The sequence below is a fragment of the Ranitomeya variabilis genome, chromosome 6, assembly GCF_051348905.1.
Source record: "Ranitomeya variabilis isolate aRanVar5 chromosome 6, aRanVar5.hap1, whole genome shotgun sequence".
Lineage (NCBI taxonomy): Eukaryota > Metazoa > Chordata > Amphibia > Anura > Dendrobatidae > Ranitomeya > Ranitomeya variabilis.
The window spans coordinates 53136758-53160885 of NC_135237.1; the positions used below are offsets into that span (position 1 = coordinate 53136758).

Here is a 24128-nt window from a genome sequence, read left to right on the forward strand (position 1 = left end):
GGATTCAGCAATATGAGATCGCTGGGGGTCTAACATTTGGCACCCCCACAGATCAGCAGATAACGGCTTCAGATGTGAGCAATGCGCAGAACACAGTGGAAGAGACCTGTTATTCTGAGCCGGGCAGGGAGCAGCTGCTGGGGACATGTCAGACCAGTCACCGGCTCACATTTTAAAGTGTTTTCTCTGAAATGCTGCAGTCATCGACAGTGAAACATTCAAGGCTGCAATGACAGTCTCTGATTCATCCTGTACATGGCTCAGGAAGCATGAATCAGATGACATGTTCCCTTTAAGACAAATAACCTATTAAGAAAAAGGCCATTTTACCACCTGAAGCTCAATTTATAGAAAACCATGGAAAATTCTATCCGACACGTATAACACTGCTCACCTTTTCACTACCTGCCAAGTCCACCAGGTAAAGTTTACCGCTCAGCTTTTGCTCTGTCTGTGTATTTTCTTGCTTTACATTTATTAAGAAAATGCTGTGACTTCTAGAACTGTGCTCATTCATGTCTGCAAGACAAGATAATACAATGAAGCATCTCATTTAATGACTACAAACGAGATGTTACAGGGAAGCTGCATGTTGTCTACAGTCACTAATTTGTGGGCTGCACGTTATATACAGCAGAACCCGAGCAGACTGATTTTATCATTTGTTGTCTACCTCTGAGGACAATTTTTTTCTAACTTAAATGCAAATATTTGAGCCTAAAAATAATTTGGTTTTGCTAAAAAAATTTTGTAGAGTTTGGCATTTCCAGAATTTCCAGATGCTTTGTTTCTGCACATTCTGATTAAGGCTATATGCACACGTTGCAGATTTGACTGTGGAATTTTCTGTGCAGATTCTGCATTTCTTGGCAGAAAACGCAGGTCAGAATCTGCGCCTTTTTTTGGTATGTGCACACGTTGCAGATTTTTGTGTGGATTTCTTACTTTTTTTACACCTGCAGATTTCTATTATGGAATAGGTTGCACTATTGCAACCAGGTATATATTTCTCGGAGAGGCATTTCAGAGAGGGTGTACTTTAAAGATCCGACTGGAGACCATAGCCTAGACCAGTCTAGCTTTGACTAAAGCTGGCTGTTCCCAGTGATGGACTAGGTGATTGACAGGTCTCTCCCAAACAGAGAGAACGTCCAAAACTTTACCATCCACCCAGTAAACAATGGCCATAAAGTACAAGCTGCAGAAGGCTACAATAGTGGGTTGGGAGATTAATGTGTCCCTACTGACAAAGAGCCGAAATCAGCACAAAGAACGAGAAAAGAAAAAAAAAATTCTGTCTTCCACTTCAAAGTAAAAAGCAAGAACAATAAAACGGGAGTCGCCTGTCAGCGCTGTAAACTATGTAATAACTTATGAGGCTAAACCAGCATGCACAATGGGTTAGTTTTTACATCTACAGGGAAAATGCAGTGACCGGCTAATTCTTGGCACTATTTTGAACAACTGCTGCAGAGGTGGTGAATGACACCGTGCCAGAGGCCCATTAATGCAGTTCTTATAGAGCAATCTGCAAATTGATACCAATGTATGACTTCCTGATGAGAATACAAGCAATTTACACAAAAGCTGCGAGGACACGATCCCAAGAATGGGAATGCCACCAGCTGAAGGGGAGCGGAGACAGTCATCCATCATATGCCAGAAATGTCCAAGGTGGGATAATCAGTACAAATTCCCAGACATAATTAACTTACTTGTCACAGCTACGTGTCTGTTGGACTTTCCTTCATCTATAGTATCCATAACTTCTTCTGGGCTACATACAAACCGTTCAGTACAACCCTTAATATAGAAAAGAATTAAAAAAAAGTTACATGGACGATGTCACAGAGCAGAAATAATAGAAGGTGAATCTACGGCAATCTGCACCCACCTTTACATACGGCACTCTATTTTTGTCTTCATGGACAGAAAGATTTATTTTTGACACTGAAATACAAGAGAGAAAGCATCGGCTGTGAGAGGAGGACGTACTTATTATTCTCGGTTGCATGGCAGCAGCTCTCAGAAGAGCGCGTCTGACAGTTTTAGAGCAACAAGGATAATGTGTGCCACACAGACCATTACACTTCAGGAAAATGTAAGCTTTAGATGAATAAAAAAACAAAAGAAAACACTGACATCTTGCTGGGTTATCTTATCCCTGGCACCAGGAATATGGATTTTAACCTTATATTCTCTTTGCTAAAACTGGAGATGATGTTTGCAGTTTTCACGCAGTCACACAGATGGGCATTTTTTAGTTCAGGATTTATTTTTTTTGCTTTGTCTGATTATCTGGAAAATTCTTAAAAGTAATACTGACGAGGGCCAACAGCCCGAAACACCGTGTCTGCGAATTGAGATACTGATTTGGCTTTTATCCTAAGTCATATTGCACGGCTCGTTAAAGGGTTGATTGTGACTTGTAGGATCGCTACTTCCAACAGGTGGCGCTATAGAGTTTAAGTCCTCTTTTTCTCAGAAGAGGCAATTTGCATATAAAAGTAATACGTAATCAGCAAATGAACTATTGGTTAAAGGGAACCTGTTGATCCCCCATGCCCTCCAAGCCTGCAGCATTCACCTAGGTATGAGCACATTCCCTGCCTAACCAGCCCTGTATAACGTTAAACAAGGTATAAAAGAAGAAATTATAATGTCCCAGTTCCCTAGGTTTATGAGGGATTTGACTAATCAATAGGGCGTTAGTTGCCCAAGACTAGTCAGCCCTCTTTCCATGTTATCACTCCCCTGTGGGTGTGATAAAATTTGCACTAGTGGCGTCATGGAAATCATACCTTGCTTTCTCTCAATCACATTGTACAGGGCTGGTTGGCAAGGAATTTGCTGGTACATAGGTGAATGCTGCTAGGTTTCAGGGCATGGGGGACCCGACAGGTTCCTTTTAAGTCAGGTACGAATGTTTTCAATTTTTCACATGAGGCCGCAGATGCAACATGGTCTCATTTCAGCTCCGTCTATTTTAGTGGCGCTCGGCAAAACTGGAGTGAAAAAGCCAAAACTGAGCTGCTCAACAATTTGGCGACATTTCAAAGCTTTTCATGCTAAAAGTCTGGAGTAAAAGCTCTGATGAATCAAGATTATATTTCCTGTCAAGTACACACTGAAGTTGTTACAGCAGCCTCTGCCATCACAGACAGGATAACAATGAATGATAATATTTCTACATACAGTAGAGAACACAGGATCCACCATTCACATTAGATGTTTGGAAAAGCTTACTTCCTCCTTTCACAGAGACCTTTGCCCAGATCAGAGAATGACTAGGAAATACTTCCATACAAGTCAATTGGGGTCAGAGCCAATTTATGGTACTCGCCCTCTCCACCAGTCTCTGCATTGTCACATCAATGAGATCAGCGGCAAAGGTGGGTCAACATCAGCAGGACCTCTGAGCCCAGTGGATCGGGAGGAGGCAAATTCTGTCTGTCCTTGTTATTTTACATTGCAGGGATCTTTGGGGTCTGTTTTCTAGAAGTGGAAGCCCCTCTAAATGACCTTTGCTTAAGTATCATTACTATGATTGGCAGGGACAACAAAAGTCACCATAGCCAGACACAGCCATTACAAAAGCCATGTGCTGGGCAGCAATGCTATGTCCAAATGAACATACTGTATATTTTACAAGATCAGGGAAGATAAATGATAATCATTTATCCTTTTCCACGCTGGCCAATTATCAATGTAATAGCTCAGCAACAATAACTGGATAAATCGCCCTCTAGGCAAGAGATGGTGCAACCTGGAGATGGTAGTTAAAAATTTAGGAGGCCCAGTTTGGATGATGGTGAATCAAGTAAGACCACAAAGCTGACAGGTAGTGTAACATTTTGAATATTTTTGCTTATTTAGCAAAAGTTGTCACTTACCATCCAGTAAATCTCTTATTTTGTCCAAATAGATTTCAAAATACGACACCTAAATGCAAGTAAAATAAAACTTGAGATTCTATAAAAGAGCCAAACATATTACAAAAAAACAAACAAAAACCAAACAGATGTGAACAGCCCCAATATGGGTATGTGCTCTATCCGTGAAAAATGTAAGCGTGAATTACATTTTCTGAGCTACAATACTGATCCCCAGAGGTGTATATTGACAAGTATGAACACTATGCCCCAAACGTAATATATAATTGGGTGTAATGCACACTAGAAACAGATTTCCAAAGTCTTCACAGTAAAGTCTGTTATTAAAATTATTATGTAACAGTATGGGCTGCTTACAGACTGGCGGAATTATTGGTGAAATCATAGTTCTGCCAAAGCGGCATTAAGACCCATTATATAATAGGATGTAAAATAAACATGAATAACTTTATAGATGGTCACTCACGCAATACCTTTATATGAAATTCCAGGTTCTCATCCATGGAGTAAATGTAGTTAAATATATCCTGAACTATTCTGGGAATAATTCCCATTCCATCGGGATCATGCAGCTTCCCCTATGGAGAAAACAAGCAATAATATTAGCATCGTCACCCATAACTATGGTCACTGTGGCAGTAAAAAGCGACAGACTCACCTCCATAGTGTGCGTCTTTCCCGATGATGTCTGCCCATAAGCAAATATTGTACCGTTATAGCCTTCAAGTACATCTAGAGGAGGAAGAAAAAAAAAATAAAAAAATAGTGAATTATGTATAATCCAAATATGGAGAATTTATTCCAGCCTGTTCTGGCGATAGTATCAGGATGCGACATGCAGAATATACATTAGTAATTGAAGCTACGAGAACTATATATATATATATATATATATATATATATATATATATATATATATATATATATATATATATATATATATATATATATATATATATATATGTGTATATGTATGTGTGTATATGTATGTGTGTATATGTATGTGTGTATATGTATGTGTGTATATGTATGTGTGTATATGTATGTGTGTATATGTATGTGTGTATATGTATGTGTGTGTGTGTGTGTGTGTGTGTGTGTGTGTGTGTGTGTGTGTGTGTGTGTGTGTGTGTGTGTGTGTGTGTATATATATGTGTGTGTGTGTGTGTGTGTGTGTGTGTGTGTGTGTGTGTGTGTGTGTGTGTGTGTGTGTGTGTGTGTGTGTGTGTGTGTATATATATATATATCTCCTACCATCCTTAAGGTGTCAAAATCCTATTTACCGTATATACTCGAGTATAAGCCGAGATTTTTGGGCTAAAAGTGCCCCTCTCGGCTTATACTCGAGTCACGGTCTGTGGCAGGGTCGGCGGGTGAGGGGGAGAGAGCGCTGAGGCATACTTACCTAGTCCCGGCGATCCTGACGCTCCCCCTGCCCGTCACACTGTCTTCGGGTGCCGCAGCTCTTCCCCTGTACAGCGGTCACGTGGGACCGCTCATTAGAGAAATGAATATTCATTTCTCTAATCAGTGGTGCCGGTGACCGCTGATAGAGGAAGAGGCTGCGGCACCCGGAGACCAGCTGTCCGGGGGAAGGAGCGGGACGCCGGGAGCAGGTAAGTATCGCATAGTTACCTGTCCACGATCCACACGCCGGGCGCCGCTCTGTCTTCCCGGCGTCTCTCCGCTCTGACTGTTCAGGTCAGAGGGCGCGATGACGCATATAGTGTGCGCGGCGCCCTCTGCCTGATCAGTCAGTGCGGAGAGACGCCGGGACGGGACGCTGGGGAGCTGCAAGCAAGAGAGGTGAGTATGTGTTTTGTTTTTTATTATTGCAGCAGCAGCGTTATATATGGCACAGATTTATGTGGAGCATCAATGGGGCCAAACTGAACGCTGCAGAGCATTCCATATGGGGCAGCTTTATAATGAGCATCTATGGGGCCATACTGAACGGTGCAGAGCATATATGGCACAGCTTTATAATGAGCATCTATGGGGCCAAACTGAACGGTGCAGAGCATTCCATATGGGGCAGCTTTATAATGAGCATCTATGGGGCCAAATTGAACGGTGCAGAGCATTCCATATGGGGCAGCTTTATAATGAGCATCTATGGGGCCAAACTGAACGGTGCAGAGCATATATGGCACAGCTTTATAATGAGCATCTATGGGGCCATAATGAACGGTGCAGAGCATATATGGCACAGCTTTATAATGAGCATCTATGGGGCCATAATGAACGGTGCAGAGCATATATGGCACAGCTTTATATGGAGCATCTATGGGGCCAAACTGAACGGTGCAGAGCATACACTCACCGGCCACTTTATTAGGTACACCTGTCCAACTTCTTGTTAACACTTAATTTCTAATCAGCCAATCACATGGCGGCAACTCAGTGCATTTAGGCATGTAGACATGGTCAAGACAATCTCCTGCAGTTCAAACCGAGCATCAGTATGGGGAAGAAAGGTGATTTGAGTGCCTTTGAACGTGGCATGGTTGTTGGTGCCAGAAGGGCTGGTCTGAGTATTTCAGAAACTGCTGATCTACTGGGATTTTCACGCACAACCATCTGTAGGGTTTACAGAGAATGGTCCGAAAAAGAAAAAAAATCCAGTGAGCGGCAGTTCTGTGGGCGGAAATGCCTTGTTGATGCCAGAGGTCAGAGGAGAATGGGCAGACTGGTTCGAGCTGATAGAAAGGCAACAGTGACTCAAATCGCCACCCGTTACAACCAAGGTAGGCCTAAGAGCATCTCTGAACGCACAGTGCGTCGAACTTTGAGGCAGATGGGCTACAGCAGCAGAAGACCACACCGGGTACCACTCCTTTCAGCTAAGAACAGGAAACTGAGGCTACAATTTGTACAAGCTCATCGAAATTGGACAGTAGAAGATTGGAAAAACGTTGCTTGGTCTGATGAGTCTCGATTTCTGCTGCGACATTCGGATGGTAGGGTCAGAATTTGGCGTAAACAACATGAAAGCATGGATCCATCCTGCCTTGTATGGAGCATCTTTGGGATGTGCAGCCGACAAATCTGCTGCAACTGTGTGATGCCATCATGTCAATATGGACCAAAATCTCTGAGGAATGCTTCCAGCACCTTGTTGAATCTATGCCACGAAGAATTGAGGCAGTTCTGAAGGCAAAAGGGGGTCCAACCCGTTACTAGCATGGTGTACCTAATAAAGTGGCCGGTGAGTGTATATGGCACAGCTTTATGTGGAGCATCTATAGGGCCATAATGAACGGTGCAGAGCATATATGGCACAGCTTTATAATGAGCATCTATGGGGCCAAACTGAACGGTGCAGAGCATATATGGCGCAGCTTTATATGGAGCATCTATAGGGCCATAATGAACTGTGCAGAGCATTGTATATGGGGCACAGCTTTATATGGAGCATCTATGGGGCCATAATGAACGGTGCAGAGCATTCTATATGGCACAGCTATATATGGATAATATATGGGGCAATAATCAATGGTATGGAGCATTATATATGGCACAGCTTTATATGGAACCTCCTTTGGGTCAATAATGAACGGTATGGAGCATCTATTTTTATTTTTGAAATTCACCGGTAGCTGCTGCATTTTCCACCCTAGGCTTATACTCGAGTCAATAAGTTTTCCCAGTTTTTGTGGCAAAATTAGGGGGGTCAGCTTATACTCGGGTCGGATTATACTCGAGTATATACGGTATGTAACTTAAATGTGTTTTTTGCAGTACGGTACTGGCGTGGCATTCTACCACCCTAATATCTCTAAGTGAATGTATGCCAAGACAGTATGCGTATTGTAATCACACGGTATTGCATTTTTTACAAAAGGATTAGTAAGTCAAAATTGGACATGCCAGAGTCTTATCCACTTCAACATCATCTGTCAGGTACCCCTGTACACAGACTGCAGCTGAACCTGTTACCAGTGGGTTCCACTGTAGTCTAAAGTGTATGGGGGGCCTTAAAGGGAACCTGTCACCCCCAAAATGAAAGATGAGCTATGCCCACCAGCCTCAGGGGCTTATCTACAGCATTCTGTAATGCTGTAGATAAGCCCCCGATGTATCCTGAAAGATGAGAAAAAGAGGTTAATTTATACTCACCTGGGCGGGCGGTCCGATCCGATGGGCGTCGTGGTCCGGGGCCTCCCATCTTCATAGGATGACATCCTCTTCTTGTCTTCACACTGCGGCTCCGGCGCAGGTGTACTTTGTCTGTCCTGTTGAGGGCAGAGCAAAGTACTGCAGTGCGCAGGTGCCGGGCCTCTCTGACCTTTCCCGGCGCCTGCGCACTGCAGTACTTTGCTCTGCCCTCAACAGGACAAAGTACGCCTGCGCCGGAGCCGCAGTGTGAAGACAAGAAGAGGATGTCATCCTATGAAGATGGGAGGCCCCGGACCAGACCGCAGTGGGACTGCCCCTGGGTGAGTATAATCTAACCTCTTTTTCTCATCTTTCAGGATACATCGGGGGCTTATCTACAGCATTACAGAATGCTGTAGATAAGCTCCTGATGCCGGTGGGCTTAGCTCATCTTCCATTTGGGGGTGACCGGTTCCCTTTAACAATAGCATCTGCACAATATCACATGAGAGTCCACAGCTCAGAGACAAAGATGCTGCATGTAACCCGGTCACACACCACTAGTATAGGACTAGTATAGGGAATTGATTTTCTTTACCTTTAACAATAGCCTTTGCACACGCATTGTAAACTTGTTCTTGGGATGTGTTTGACTGGAACACACGGTCAAAGACATAAGGTTTAGACTGTGGGGAGAAAACCAAACAAAAAAAAAACATTAATTGGTTTGTATAATGTACCTTCAAGCATATAAGATGGGATCACTATATATGTACACAAGACAATGAAAAGATCCAATGACCTATTTTCAGATCAAAATCCAAAGGATGCGTCCTTTAGGGTCTGTTCACAGTAGATAAAATTCTGGTGCCATCACAGTGATTTATTGCTTTATTCTTCACATTATGTACACTTGCTGTAGGAGCAATGAACAGCTTCCGATAAAGGGCCACAGATAAAGGGCCATGTCTGTGTGGAAGGAGTCAATTGAACATGATGAAAGATTCTTGGGACTTGGCTGACATCACAGACTATATCAATGATGCACAGACTGGCCGCAAGGCTCCTGAACCAAATCTGACAGCCTCATAGTCATATGAGGACGGCACGTTTGGATCATGACACCCAAGGCCAGTCTGTGCATCATAATATCTATCTATAATTGCTATATCATGCACATACTGTGAAGTCAGCCAAGTGCCAAGAATCTTTCATCATGTGAAAATGACTCCTTCCGTGTCCCCATGGAGGACTAGAGGCCTCATTAAATAACTTTTCAATTTAAAACGCATGTTTTTTTGCTTGCAATCCAAGGCTGATGGGTTACCATCGGCCTCCTCCTGACCTTGTCCATTTCAGGGCATCCGAGACCTCAGTGGCTACCAATCCTTGAGACTACTTGTGGTACACGGTCTATTCTGCAATACAAAAAAAAAAGCCTACTCCATGTCCCCACACCATTGTTCCCTTCCCACTCTCCTTAAAAGACGTCCCATAAATGACATCTTCCACTGCAGACAGTATCCAAACATGCATGCATTCACAGGAGGCAGCCTGAAAACGCAGCTTGACATGTGCATCGCAAACTGGAAGCGTTTGATCCACACATGCACCGACGAGCCTGCAGCTTATGCAGCCCACTGTTGAAGGACAAGAAGGACCACCAGAAAAGGAAAATAATCCACTCAAAATGGAACATGTCACATCCATTGAAGATCGTGCCGAAGTCTTGCGAGACTTTGCAAATCTCACGATACTTCGGCACTGTTTACAGTGGAGCACGGTGACCAGCTCCATTGTGCAGGCACCAGATTCCCAGCCCCGCAGTGTGAATACATCATAACACACTGCTGGTCGGAATCTGGGACCACCGCTACCACAAAGGCACGGGTGACGTCATGGCAGAAGAGGCGGCCTTTGTGCTGCTGAAGGTGGCTCTTTTACTTTAATAGGTCCTGGGGGGATGACAGGTTCCCTTTAAAAAACATCAGGGGGAAAAATAAATACAGAAAGTCATGTAGCGAGTTTTTCCTAGCAACAGGACTATAAATGGAGCCAACTCATTTTCACCATAGACAAATGGTAAACTATAATTACACACTCATTATATAAAGCCCTGGCATGTGACAGATGCGATACTACATCACACAAGATCCTCTGCACAATAATGGGATATTAACAATGCATTTTTAATAAAACGAGATACTTCAATTGCCTTTTTCAAACATGCTTATAATAATTGCACAATTTTTTATTTTTTTTTGTACATTATTATGGGGCGGTCATACTGCCGGAGCTGTTTTTTTTAACAGCATTTAGGCTTGGGGCACATTAATAGTGAACACTACTGTGGGATTTCACCTATGTCCTTTAAAAATGGAATGAATATGGAAACCCTGACAAAGCCATTGAGTATAATAGCGCAAACCAAGTCACTTTCCGTTCAGGTGGTGTCAATCTTTTTAACCAGACACAAAGCAATTACCACTATTGTGTCTGCCCAAGAAAGGAAACCAGCACCGGACAGGAGCCTAAAGTGACATCTGCCCTGTTATCCCGAATAGCTGTGCCTGCATCCCACCTTTTGGGGCTTTAAGCAGTAACCCAAATTCAGTGCTCAGCAAAGAACGCTGTACAGATGTGAATGTGCTGTTAGAGATCTGCTTTACAGCAGCCCCATGAACCATACACAGGACTGCCTGACTCATTGACTTCTATGGCAAAGTTGTATGTGAAGGGAGGGGGAAGAGGAGAGCTGTGTCGTGACCCATTATGAATCAGGGACCCTGTATCTGTCATTGTAATCATGTCTGTGATGATAATGAGACTGTCGAAAAGTCTGTTTACACTTGTATGGTAGTTTCTGCTTATAGAAAAGTAGCCATGACACTTGGCTGGATTCATTGCTGGGTGGACTACACTGACTTACAAGGGGCATGTCATGTTCCATCATGGCTCAAGTCATTTTAATAGATCTCGTCAGAGCACCCGTTAAGATTTGATAGCAGTGTGAGCATAGCCCGACAGCAGAAAGAAAACAAAACCTGTTCTATAAGCAAAGAGAAAAAGTGCTGCAGAACCAAAACTACAATGGAGGCCAACGCTGGGCAAAGTGGATCCTATAAAGCTAAATCAACTGGCAACTGCTCAGACTCGGTGAGGTAATCCAATATATATATAGAGCAGCCTTTGTGCGGCAGATGAGAAAAGAATGCCTTCCGGGTGAACCCATGTTCTGCAGTAAGACGCCCTCCCAGCACCCAGGAGACGCAGCGCGGTGTTTCAGAGCTGGGCCTCATTCAGCAGACTACATTAACGTGTATGGAACAACCCTTCTGGATTGTGTGCTTTACAGCTGGTCTGATAAGTGACACATTGGAAGAAATATCAAGTACCCTGTGTATGAAACAGATGTGTATATCACACAGCAGAAAATGTGATGGGCATGTAAGACGGTTACCCCACCAGTGCTAGGGTGCCCAAAGACAACCAAGCGAGAGCAATTAGCACTCCCAAACCCTGTACTCCAAGCGGGGGAAGTGGCACTCATTATCAGGCAGCCACTTATCTCAACAGAAAACAAGAGGTTTCAACAGGTAAAATCCAGCTGGGACTCTGCCCTCCTGCCCCCAGATATCACTGCTGAAATAGACTCATGGTGACTTCTGCAGACGAGTATGGAGTAGAATAATTCTACATGCATTTTAAGAGAATACTTCAGCCAGCGAGGAGCAGATCATTTGTAACAACAGTATTCAAACCGCATGTCCAAACTCTTGTCACCTCCAACTCAAAAATATTTCCAGAATCCATCCCTTCCTCAGCCCTCAATCTACTAAAACTCTTGGGCATGCCCTCATCATCTCCCGCCTCAATTACTGCAACACCCTCCTCTGTGGCTACTCCTGTTTCTCCCCTCTGCAAATTCCTCCACCGGCTCCCAATTCCCCAACGAACCACTTCAAACTACTAAAACGGACCTACAAAGCCATCCACAACCTGTCCCCTCCCTATATCTCTGAACTAATCTCCCAATATCTTCCCTCACGTAATCTTCGATCCTCACAAGACCTCCTTCTCTCCTCCACACTTATTCGATTCCTCACCCAACCGCCTCCAAGATTTCTCCTGAAAATCCCCCATCCTCTGGAACTCCACGCCTCAACACGTCCGATTATCCACCACCCTCGGATCCTTCAGATAGAACCTGAAAACCCATCCAAAGCTTACAGCCTGCAATAACCATTCTACCGCCTCACCAACCGCCCAAGCCGCCGCCTCACCACCACCAGAGCTGCTGCACCCCCGACCTTCTGTCTCTTCCCCATTACCCTGTAGAATGTAAGCCCGCAAGGACAGGGTTCTCTCCTCTGTACCAGTCTTTCATTGTAAATTTGTTTACTGTAAACGATATCTATAACTTTGTATGTAACCCCTTCTCATGTACAGCACCATGGTATTAATGGTGTAATAATAATAATAATAATAATAATAATAATAATAATAATAATAAGGATAGGGTATAAATAGTCCAAGAATGGAGGAAAGTCTAGATACTTTCTAACATTGGCTTCTGGGCACTATGTGGAGAAATTACTAAACTATTAAAAAAAAAATAAAAAAAAAAAAATTTAAACAAAGGTTGCAAACATTGGCACACATCACATCTGCTAATATCAACAACTTCTTGCTTCTCTAACCACATTTGGGAAGTGGAGGGGGAGCCAAAAGATTTGAAAAAATGTAAGCAGAAAATTGGTGTAAACCAGACGTGACAATAAATCCGATATCAGAGTCCGATGCCTACGCAAGATGTTTTACACTTAAAATAAATAGGCCACATAACACTTTACCCCACACACTGGTATTTAAATCAGGCAGCCAGTGCCCAGAAAAAGCGCTCATCACAAGAGGAGCTGTACTCTGCTGCTTCAGAACACCATGAAGGATGCATTTACACTCCACAGCACACAGCATCAAACAACCGCTGCCCATATTTGCCAGAGGGCAGTGGTTTAATCGCCCGTTTACACAGGCAGATAGACCGTGCTTCAGATGCACACTGAGTGATCAGCAATAGATCAGTGCACTTAGACCACCATTTTTCTTGGCAGCATAGATATTTGTTCTCGGCAGCACATCAGTCTCTGTAACATGACCTTTTAGGAACATCAAAAATTTTAACCGACAAACGATTTGTTCATTCATTGAGTGAATTGGCAGCCTGTTTAGACTGCACAATTGTCGGGACTCATTCACAGCAATCGTGCACTGTAGAAGGACCTTTACCCTCTGCGCTCACACAGGCAGCCTAGACTGAATGAGAGGAGATAAAAAACAAACACAGGAGCGTGCAGACAGAACAGAAGAGCCCAGCCAGTCTAGGGTACAGGCTACGCATCAAAACAGTTTATTTGCAGTCCTATGTAAAGGCCCCGTCTCACTAAGCGATTTACCAACGATCACGACCAGCGATACGACCTGGCCGTGATCGTTGGTAAGTCGCTGTGTGGTCGCTGGGGAGCTGTCACACAGACCGCTCTCCCCAGCGACCAACGATCAGGGGAACGACTTCGGCATCGTTGAAACTGTCTTCAACGATGCCGAAGTCCCCCTGCAGCACCCGGGTAACCAGGGTAAACATCGGGTTACTAAGCGCAGGGCCGCGCTTAGTAACCCGATGTTTACCCTGGTTACCAAAAAAAACAAACAGTACATACTCGCCTTTCGGTGTCCAGGTCCCTTGCCGTCTACTTCCTGCTCTGACTGAGCCGCCGTACTGTGAGAGCAGAGCGCAGCGGTGACGTCACTGCTGTGCTCTCACTTCTCACTGTACGGCCGGGAGTCAGTGAGAGCAGGAAGCAGACGGCAAGGGACCTGGACACCGAAAGGCGAGTATGTACTGTTTGTTTTTTTTGGTAACCAGGGTAAACATCGGGTTACTAAGCGCGGCCCTGCGCGTAGTAACCCGATGTTTACCCTGGTTACCAGTGAAGACATCGCTGGATCGGTGTCACACACACCGATTCAGCGATGTCAGCGGGGCCTCAACGACCAAAAAAAGGTCCAGGCCATTCTGACACGACCAGCGATCTCGCAGCAGGGGCCTGATCGCTGGTACGTGTCACACATAGCGAGATCGCTACTGAGGTCGCTGTTGCGTCACAAAACTTGTGACTCAGCAGCGATCTCGCTAGCGATCTCGCTATGTGAGACGGGGCCTTAAAGCCACAAATGTGAAACCACCATGATAGCACAGTTCACCACCATTTGAGTTTATACAGGACTGCAGGTAACGTACTGCTACACTGAGATCCGCATGTCAAATGTATGTGAATCTACATATACTGTAAATTTAAAGTGTGCACAAATGTAGCAATGTTGAGTATGTGTCAGTCCAGCTACAATATTTCTGGCTTTACCTAATACTGAAGGACAAGCTCAACTCTGCTACATCTGTGCACTGAGTTTACAATATTATCTGTGCTTTTGCATAGGACTGAGGCACAAACTATACTCTATATAAAACCACTGTTAATATTGTAAAATCAAGAGTGCTCAGATGTAGCAGAGTTGGATTTGTACTAGTTGAAACCACAAAAATCGTAAGAGTGTGACGTTTGTCAACTGTTTACTATACTATGTGTTACGTTAGGATAAGGGAGTGGATATTCCCTGCACACAGACACTCCTCCTTGGCTAAAAAGAATCCTCAAAAAAAAAAAGTTAAGAGCAATATTTTTACCCTGCTGAAAAATATGTAGTGCAAACTCAGCCATACAGTGCAAGTCTTCACCTATTCACGACCATGAGAAGGTTTCCATTTCCAGTTCAAGTACAACCCAAAGATGGGCCACATTTATTACCAGAATCAACTCCATCATTTGGGATCAGACTGTCAGAAGAAATGGCTGTCTTAGTAAACGCCCCCGTCTGCTCATTAACTGTGTAATATACAGGATTATATATTTATCATAACAATCAACTGTGACTAATGAAAGGAAAAAGTACTGAAGAGATCCATTAAAACAAATTTTTATTGAAATATCAAGAATAAATAAAAACAGAATGTCCAACAGGTGATGCCCCTGGAAGAAGCTGGTGGCGAAACACGCGTCAGGGTGAGGAGACACGAGTGATGACCATCTAAAATCTCAGGGCTTCCATCTGTGCCATCACATACAGGTATCTGACATTGGATTGTGTTCTGGGGAAATTACAGCAAGCTGATAGGTATATAAGAAATTACAGCCCAATTTACGGTACTTTACTTTATTTGACCAGCCTAAACGTTGGTCTAATACCGATTTGGGCTTATCCATATATAAGTGCCACATAGGAATTACTAAACCCTTTGCTATTTGTAGGGGTATTATTGTTATACTGCCCATACACCTGACACCTTGTCTCTATACATATGGGACTTTTCGATCAGGGAAGTTCAAGTTTACATGTATGATACCTGATGTGTAAGCCCTAACAAGGAAGGGTGGCTACAGTACCTGAAATGTTCTAATACCCCTTCCATTTATTTATACATTTCCCAGTATTTGGATTACACATTGATTTGGTCACACCAGTGTCTCCTGTTGGACATTCTGCTTTTGGAAGGTTTTTTTTTTTATTTATTCTAGATAATTTCAGCAAAAATTCATTTTAATTGATCTCTTCAGTACTGGGCCTTTCATTAGTCAGATGTTTGCTTTTATTTATATAGAAAGTGCCATTTAGAATTATATATGTTGATATTCATGAATAATTAGGATTACCGTATATACTCGAGTATAAGCCGACCCGAGTATAAGCCGACCCCCCCTAATTTTGCCACAAAAAACTAGGAAAACTTAATGACTCAAGTATAAGCCGAGGGTGGAAAATGCAGCAGCTACTGGTAATGTCAAAAATAAAAATAGACACCAATAAAAGTTAAATTAATTGAGACATCAGTAGGTTAAGTGTTTTTGAATATCCATATTGAATCAGGAGGCCCAAATAATGATCCATAAAGTTCATGATGGCCCCCATAAGATGCTCCATATTAAAATATGCCCCATATTAAAATATGCCCCATATAATGCTGCATAAAGGTTATTAATGGCCCCATAAGATGCTCCATAGACACATTTGCCCAATATAATGCTGCACAAACGTTGATTACGGCCCCATAAGATGCTCCATAAAGTTATTTGCCCCATATTATCCTGCACAAACGTTGATTATGGCCCCATAAGATGCTCCAGACAGACACTTCCCCCATTTGCGGTTGCTGCGATAAAAAAAAAAAAAATAAAAATCACACTCACCTCTCCGTCGCTCAGGCCCCCGGCACTTTCAATATTCACCTGCTCCTCTTCCCGACGCTGCTCCATCTTCAGCGTCTTCTGCACTGACGTTCAGGCAGAGGGCACGCACTAACCACATCTCCGTGCCCTCTGACCTGAGCGTCACTGCAGAAGACGGAGCAGGTGAATATCACGCTGCGCTCCCCCTCCCCGTTATACTCACCTGCTCCTGGCGCTGTGCAGTCCCTGCTTCCCCGGTGCCGCAGCTTCTTCCTGTATTGAGCTGTCACCATTACTGCTCATTACAGTAATGAATATGCGGCTCCACCCCTATGGGAGGTGGAGCCACATATTCATTATTGTAATGAGCGGTACCATGTGACCGCTCAGTTCAGGAAGAAGCTGCGGCTCCGGGGAAGCAGGGACCGCGCCATGAGTAGGTGAGTTTAATTAGACAGCCCCCTCTCCCCCTCCCCTGCCGACCCCTGGGTATGACTCGAGTATAAGCCAAGAGGGGGACTTTCAACCCCCCAAAAATGGGCTGAAAATCTCGGCTTATACTCGAGTATATACGGTATATATTTATGCTGAAAGTCAGGGCCCAATGTTCACGTCAATGAACAGCACAATGTCTGCATGCCAGGCCAAGTTCATGGGGTCAATTCATGAAAAGAGAGAAGAAAAAAAAACCTTTGTGTATAGCAACCAATCACAGCTTTATTGTTCAATCGTTCTATAAGGGTATGTGTACACGTTCAGGATTGCATCAGGATTTGGTCAGAATTTTCCATCAGTATTTGTAAGCCAAAACCAGGAGTGGGTGATAAATGCAAAAGTGGAACATATGTTTCTATTATACTTTTCCTCTTAGGGTATGTGTCCACGTTCAGGAATGCATCAGGATTTTTCATCAGTATTTGTAAGCCAAAACCAGGAGTGGAACAATTAGAGGAAAAGTAATAGAAACATATGCTCCACTTTTGCATTTATCACCCACTCCTGGTTTTGGCTTACAAATACTGATGAAAAATCCTGATCAAATCCTGATGCAATCCTGAACGTGGACACATACCCTAAGAAATCAAAGCTGCTCTATCATTGGTTGTGTTTAGACCATTTTATGAGCCTGACACTATATTTATGAAGTTGCAGGCTCATTTACTGGCATCTTACAGCACTATTTTTGGCCTAAATTACTTTAAAATTTTGTATTCCAAGAGATATAACTTATCTGCCGACCTACCCAAATGAGGGCTTTTTTTTTTTTTTTTGCAGCAGTCTTAAAAGGGAACCTCACAGCTGACACATGCTAACCAAACCACAGGCAAAATGTATCAGGCAGTGGCTGCATGATTTCAGCTTAGTACTTTTAACCCCTTCATGACCTTGGGATTTTCCATTTTTCCGTGTTCGTTTTTCGCTCCCCTCGTTCCCAGAGCCATAACTTTTTTATTTTTCCGGCAATTTGGCCATGTGAGGGCTTATTTTTTGCTGGACAAGTTGTACTTTTGAACGACATCATTGGTTTTACCATGTCGTGTACTAGAAAACGGGAAAAAAATTCCAAGTGCGGTGAAATTGCAAAAAAAGTGCAATCCCACACTTGTTTTTTGTTTGGCTTTTTTGCTAGGTTCATTAAATGCTAAAACTGACCTGCCATTATGATTCTCCAGGTCAGTACGAGTTCATAGACACCTAACATGACTAGGTTATTTTTTATCTAAGCGGTGAAAAAAAAATTCCAAACTTTGCTTTAAAAAAAAAAAAACAAAAAAAAAACATTGCGCCATTTTCCGATACCCGTAGCGTCTCCATTTTTCATGATCTGGGGTCGGGTGGGGGCTTATTTTTTGCGTGCCGAGCTGGCGTTTTTAATTATACCATTTCGGTGCAGATACGTTCTTTTGATCACCCGTTATTGCATTTTAATGCAATGTCGCGGCGACAAAAAAAAAACGTAATTCTGGCATTTTGAATTTTTTTCTCGCTACGCCGTTTAGCGATCAGGTTAATGCTTTTTTTTATTGATAGATCAGGCGATTCTGAACGTGGCGATACCAAATATGTGTAGGTTTGATTATTTTTTGATTGATTTATTTTGAATGGGGCGAAAGGGGGGGTGATTTAACCCCTTCATGACCCAGCCTATTTTGGCCTTAATGACCTTGCCATTTTTTGCAATTCTGACCAGTGTCCCTTTATGAGGTAATAACTCAGGAACGCTTCAACGGATCCTAGCGATTCTGAGATTGTTTTTTCGTGACATATTGGGCTTCATGTTAGTGGTAAATTTAGGTCGATAATTTCTGAGTTTATTTGTGAAAAAAACGGAAATTTGGTGAAAATTTTGAAAATTTTGCAATTTTCACATTTTGAATTTTTATTCTGTTAAACCAGAGAGTTATGTGACACAAAATAGTTAATAAATAACATTTCCCACATGTCTACTTTACATCAGCACAATTTTGGAAACAAATTTTTTTTTTGCTAGGAAGTTATAAGGGTTAAAATTTGACCAGTGATTTCTCATTTTTACAACAAAATTTACAAAACCATTTTTTTTAGGGACCACCTCACATTTGAAGTCAGTTTGAGGGGTCTATATGGCTGAAAATACCCAAAAGTGACACCATTCTAAAAACTGCACCCCTCAAGGTGCTCAAAACCACATTCAAGAAGTTTATTAACCCTTCAGGTGTTTCAGAGCAGCAGAAGCAACAAATAGGGGAAAAATTAACATTTAACTTTTTAGTCACAAAAATGATCTTTTCGCAACAATTTTTTTATTTTCCCAAGGGTAAAAGGAGAAACTGGACCACGGATGTTGTTGTCCAATTTGTCCTGAGTACGCTGATGCCTCATATGTGGGGGTAAACCACTGTTTGGGCGAACGGCAGGGCTCGGAAGGGAAGGAGCGCCATTTGACTTTTTGAATTAAAAATTGGCTCCAATCTTTAGCGGACACCATGTCGCGTTTGGAGAGCCCCCGTGTGCCTAAACATTGGAGCTCCCCCACAAGTGACCCCATTTTGGAAACTAGACCCCCCAAGGAACGTATCTAGAAGCATAGTGAGCACTTTAAACCCCCAGGTGCTTCACAAATTAATCCGTAAAAATGAAAAAGTACTTTTTTTTTCACACAAATTTTCTTTTAGCCTCAATTTTTTCATTTTCACATGGGAAACAGAATAAAATGGATCCTAAAATTTGTTGGGCAATTTCTCCTGAGTACGCCAATACCTCATATGTGGGGGTAAACTACTGTTTGGGCACATGGTAAGGCTCGGAAGGGAAGGAGCGCCATTTGACTTTTTGAATGAAAAATTATCTCCATCGTTAGCGGACACCATGTCAGGTTTGGAGAGCCCCTGTGTGCCTAAACATTGGAGCTCCCCCACAAGTGACCCCATTTTGGAAACTAGACCCCCCAAGGAACTTATCTAGATGCATAGTGAGCACTTTAAACCCTCAGGTGCTTCACAAATTGATCCGTAAAAATGAAAAAGTACTTTTTTTTCACACAAAATTTTTTTTAGCCTCATTTTTTTCATTTTCACATGGGCAACAGGATAAAATGGATCCTAAAATTTGTTGGGCAATTTCTCCTGAGTACGCCGATACCTCATATGTGGGGGTAAACCACTGTTTGGGTGCACGGCAAGGCTTGGAAGGGAAGGCGCGCCATTTGACTTTTTCAATGGAAAATTAGCTCCAATCGTTAGTGGACACCATGTTGCGTTTGGAGAGCCCCTGTGTGCCTAAACATTGGAGCTCCCCTACAAGTGACCCCATTTTGGAAACTAGACCCCCCAAGGAACTAATCTAGATGTATAGTGAGCACTTAAAACCCCCAGGTGCTTCACAGAAGTTTATAACGCAGAGCCATGAAAATAAAAAAATATTTTTCTTTCCTCAAAAATGATTTTTAGCCCGGAGTTTTTTATTTTCCCAAGGATAATAGGAGAAATTGGACCCCAAATGTTGTTGTCCAGTTTGTCCTGACTACGATGATACCCCATATGTGGGGGTAAACCACTGTTTGGGCGCACGGCAGGGCTCGGAAGGGAAGGCACGCCATTTGGCTTTTTGAATGGAAAATTAGCTTCAATCATTAGCGGACACCATGTCGCGTTTGGAGAGCCCCTGTGTGCCTAAACATTGGAGCTCCCCTACAAGTGACCCCATTTTGGAAACTAGACCCCCCAAGGAACTAATCTAGATGTATAGTGAGCACTTAAAACCCCCAGGTGCTTCACAGAAGTTTATAACGCAGAGCCATGAAAATAAAAAAATATTTTTCTTTCCTCAAAAATGATTTTTAGCCCGGAGTTTTTTATTTTCCCAAGGATAATAGGAGAAATTGGACCCCAAATGTTGTTGTCCAGTTTGTCCTGAGTACGATGATACCCCATATGTGGGGGTAAACCACTGTTTGGGCGCACGGCAGGGCTCGGAAGGGAAGGCACGCCATTTGGCTTTTTGACTGGAAAATTAGCTTCAATCATTAGCGGACACCATGTCGCGTTTGGAGAGCCCCTGTGTGCCTAAACATTGGAGCTCCCGCACAAGTGACCCCATATTGGAAACTAGACCTCCCAAGGAACTAATCTAGATGTGTGGTGAGCACTTTGATCCCTCAAGTGCTTCACAGAAGTTTATAACGCAGAGCCATGAAAATAAAAAATTATTTTTCTTTCCTCAAAAATGATTTTTTAACCCACAATTTTTTATTTTCCCAAGGGTAACAGGAGAAATTGGACCCCAAAAGTTGTTGTGCAGTTTCTCCTGAGTACGCTGATACCCCATATGTGGGGGTAAACCACTGTTTTGGCACACGTCGGGGAGCGGAAGGGAAATAGTGACGTTTTGAAATGCAGACTTTAATGGAATGCTCTGCGGGCGTCACGTTGCATTTGCAGAGCCCCTGATGTGCCTAAACAGTAGGAACTCCCCACAATTGACCCCACTTTGGAAACTAGACCCACAAGGGAACTAATCTAGATGTGTGGTGAGCACTTTGATCCCTCAAGTGCTTCACAGAAGTTTATAACGCAGAGCCGTGAAAATAAAAAATGTGTTTTCTTTCCTCAAAAATATTTTTTTAGCCCAGAATTTTTTAATTTTTTCAAGGGTAACAGGAAAAATTTGATCCCAAAAGTTGTTGTCCAGTTTCTCCTGAGTACGCTGATACCCCATATGTGGGGGTAAACCACTGTTTGGGCACATGGCGGGGCTCGGAATGGAAGTAGTGACGATTTGGAATGCAGACTTTGATGGAATGGTCTGCGGGAATCATGTTACGTTTGCAGAGCCCCTGATGTGCCTAAACAGTAGAAACCCCCCACAAGTGACCCCATTTTGGAAACTAGACCCCCCAAGGAACTTATCTAGATGTGTGGTGAGCACGTTCAACCCCCAAGTGCTTCACAGAAGTTTACAACGCAGAGCCGTGAAAATAAAAAATAATTTTTCTTTCCTCAAAAAAGATGTTTTAGCAAGCAATTGTTTATTTTCACAAGGGTAACAGGAGAAATTGGACCCCAATATTTGTTGCTCAGTTTGTTGTGAGTACGCTGATACCTCATATGTGGGGGTAAACCACTGTTTGGGCGCACGTCAGGGATCGGAAGGGAAGTAGTGACATTTGAAATGCAGACTTTGATGGAATGGTCTGCGGGCGTCACGTTGCATTTGCAGAGCCCCTGATGTGCCTAAACAGTAGAAACCCCCCCACAAGTGACCCCATTTTGGAAACTAGACCCCAAAAGGATCTTATCTAGATGTGTGGTGAGCACTTTCAACCCCCAAGTGTTTCACATAAGTTTATAACGTAGAGCCGTGAAAATAAAAAATAATTGTTCTTTCCTCAAAATTATGTTTTAGCAAGTAATTTTTTTTTTTTGCAAGGGTAACAGGAGAAATTGGACCCCAATAGTTGTTGCCCAGTTTGTCCTGAGTACGCTGGTATCCCATATGTGGGGGTAAACCACTGTTTGGGCGCACGTCGGGGCTTGGAAGGGAGGGCGCACCATTTGACTTTTTGAACGCAAGATTGGCTGGAATCAATGGTGGCGCCATGTTGCATTTGGAGACCCCTGATGTGCCTAAACAGTGGAAACCCCTCAATTCTAACTTCAACACTAACCCCAACACACCCCTAACCCTAATCCCAACTGTAGCCATAACCATAATCACAACCCTAACCCCAACACACCCCTAACCACAACCCTAACCCCAACACACCCGTAACCCTAAATCCAACCCTAATCCTAACCCTAATCCCAACCCTACCCACAACTGTAACCCCAACACAACCCTAACCCTATCCTTAACCCTAACCACAAGCCTAATCTTAACCCTATTTCCAACCCTAGCCCTAATTCCAACCCTAAGGGTACCGTCTCACATAACGATTTACCAAAGATCACGACCAGCGATACGACCTGGCCGTGATCGTTGGAAAGTCATTGTGTGGTCGCTGGGGAGCTGTCACACAGACCGCTCTCCAGCGACCAACGATGCCAAGGTCCCAGGTAACCAGGGTAAACATCGGGTTACTAAGCACAGGGCCGCGCTTAGTAACCCGATGTTTACCGTGGTTACCAGCGTAAAAGTAAAAAAAAAAAAACGTACATACTCACATTTCGGTGTCCTTCAGGTCCCTTGCCGTCTGCTTCCCGCTCTGACTGAGTGCCGCCATACAGTGAGAGCAGAGCGCAGCGGTGACGTCACTGCTGTGCTGTGCTCTCACTTTCCGGCCGGCAGACAGTCAGAGCGGGAAGCAGACGGCAAGGGACCTGAAGGACACCGAAATGTGAGTATGTACTTTTTTTTTTTTTTTTTACTTTTACGCTGGTAACCACGGTAAACATCAGGTTACTAAGCGCGGCCCTGCGCTTAGTAACCCGATGCGTTCACTTGTAACCAGGGTAAACATCGCTGGATCGCTGTCACACACACCGATCCAGCGATGACAGCGGGAGATCCAGCGACGAAAGAAAGTTCCAAACGATCTGCTACGACGTACGATTCTCAGCAGGGTCCCTGATCGCTGCTGCGTGTCAGACACAACGTCATGGATCGTACCGTCGTAGCGACCAAAGTGCCACTGTGAGACGGTACCCTAACTCTAATTCCAACCCTAACCCTAAGGCTATGTGCCCACTTTGCGGATTCGTGTGAGATTTTTCCGCACCATTTTACCTACGGATTTACAGCGGATTTCCAGTGTTTTTTTGTGCGGATTTCACCTGCGGATTCCTATTGAGGAACAGGTGTAAAACGCTGCGGAATCCGCACAAAGAATTGACATGCTGCGGAAAATACAACGCAGCGTTTCTGCATGGAATTTTCCGCACCATGGGCACAGCGGATTTGGTTTTCCTTAGGTGTACATGGTACTGTAAACCTGATGGAAAACTGCTTCGAATTCGCAGCGGCCAATCCGCTGCGGATCCGTGGCCAATCCGCTGCGAATCCGCGGCCAATCCGCTGCGTATCCGCTGCGTATCCGGTGCGTATCCGCTGCGTATCCGCGGCCGATCCGCTGCGTATCCGCTGCGTATCCGCTGCGTATCCGCGGCCGATCCGCGGCCGATCCGCGGCCGATCCGCGGCCGATCCGCGGCCGATCCGCGGCCGATCCGCGGCCGATCCGCGGCGTATCCGCTGCCGATCCGCTGCCGATCCGCTGCCGATCCGCTGCGTATCCGCTGCCGATCCGCTGCGGATCTGCGGCCGATCCGCGGCCGATCCGCTGCCGATCCGCTGCGGATCCGCTGCCGATCCGCTGCGGATCCGCTGCCGATCCGCTGCGGATCCGCTGCCGATCCGCTGCCGATCCGCGGCCGATCCGC

General features: G+C 44.0%; 1 protein-coding gene across 1 annotated transcript in view; it reads right to left on the reverse strand.

Moving 5' to 3' along the window:
- The window catches only part of KIF5B (kinesin family member 5B), an 82098-nt gene that overhangs the window by 33123 nt on the left and 24847 nt on the right, over window positions 1-24128 (reverse strand). Inside the window, exons 2-8 of the mRNA XM_077268493.1 lie at window positions 8590-8677; window positions 4552-4625; window positions 4367-4471; window positions 3894-3942; window positions 1895-1950; window positions 1716-1803; window positions 395-519 (exon numbers count right to left, since the gene is read on the reverse strand). Coding sequence (XP_077124608.1) covers window positions 395-519; window positions 1716-1803; window positions 1895-1950; window positions 3894-3942; window positions 4367-4471; window positions 4552-4625; window positions 8590-8677 — 585 coding nt within the window. The remainder of the gene's footprint in view (window positions 1-394; window positions 520-1715; window positions 1804-1894; window positions 1951-3893; window positions 3943-4366; window positions 4472-4551; window positions 4626-8589; window positions 8678-24128) is intronic.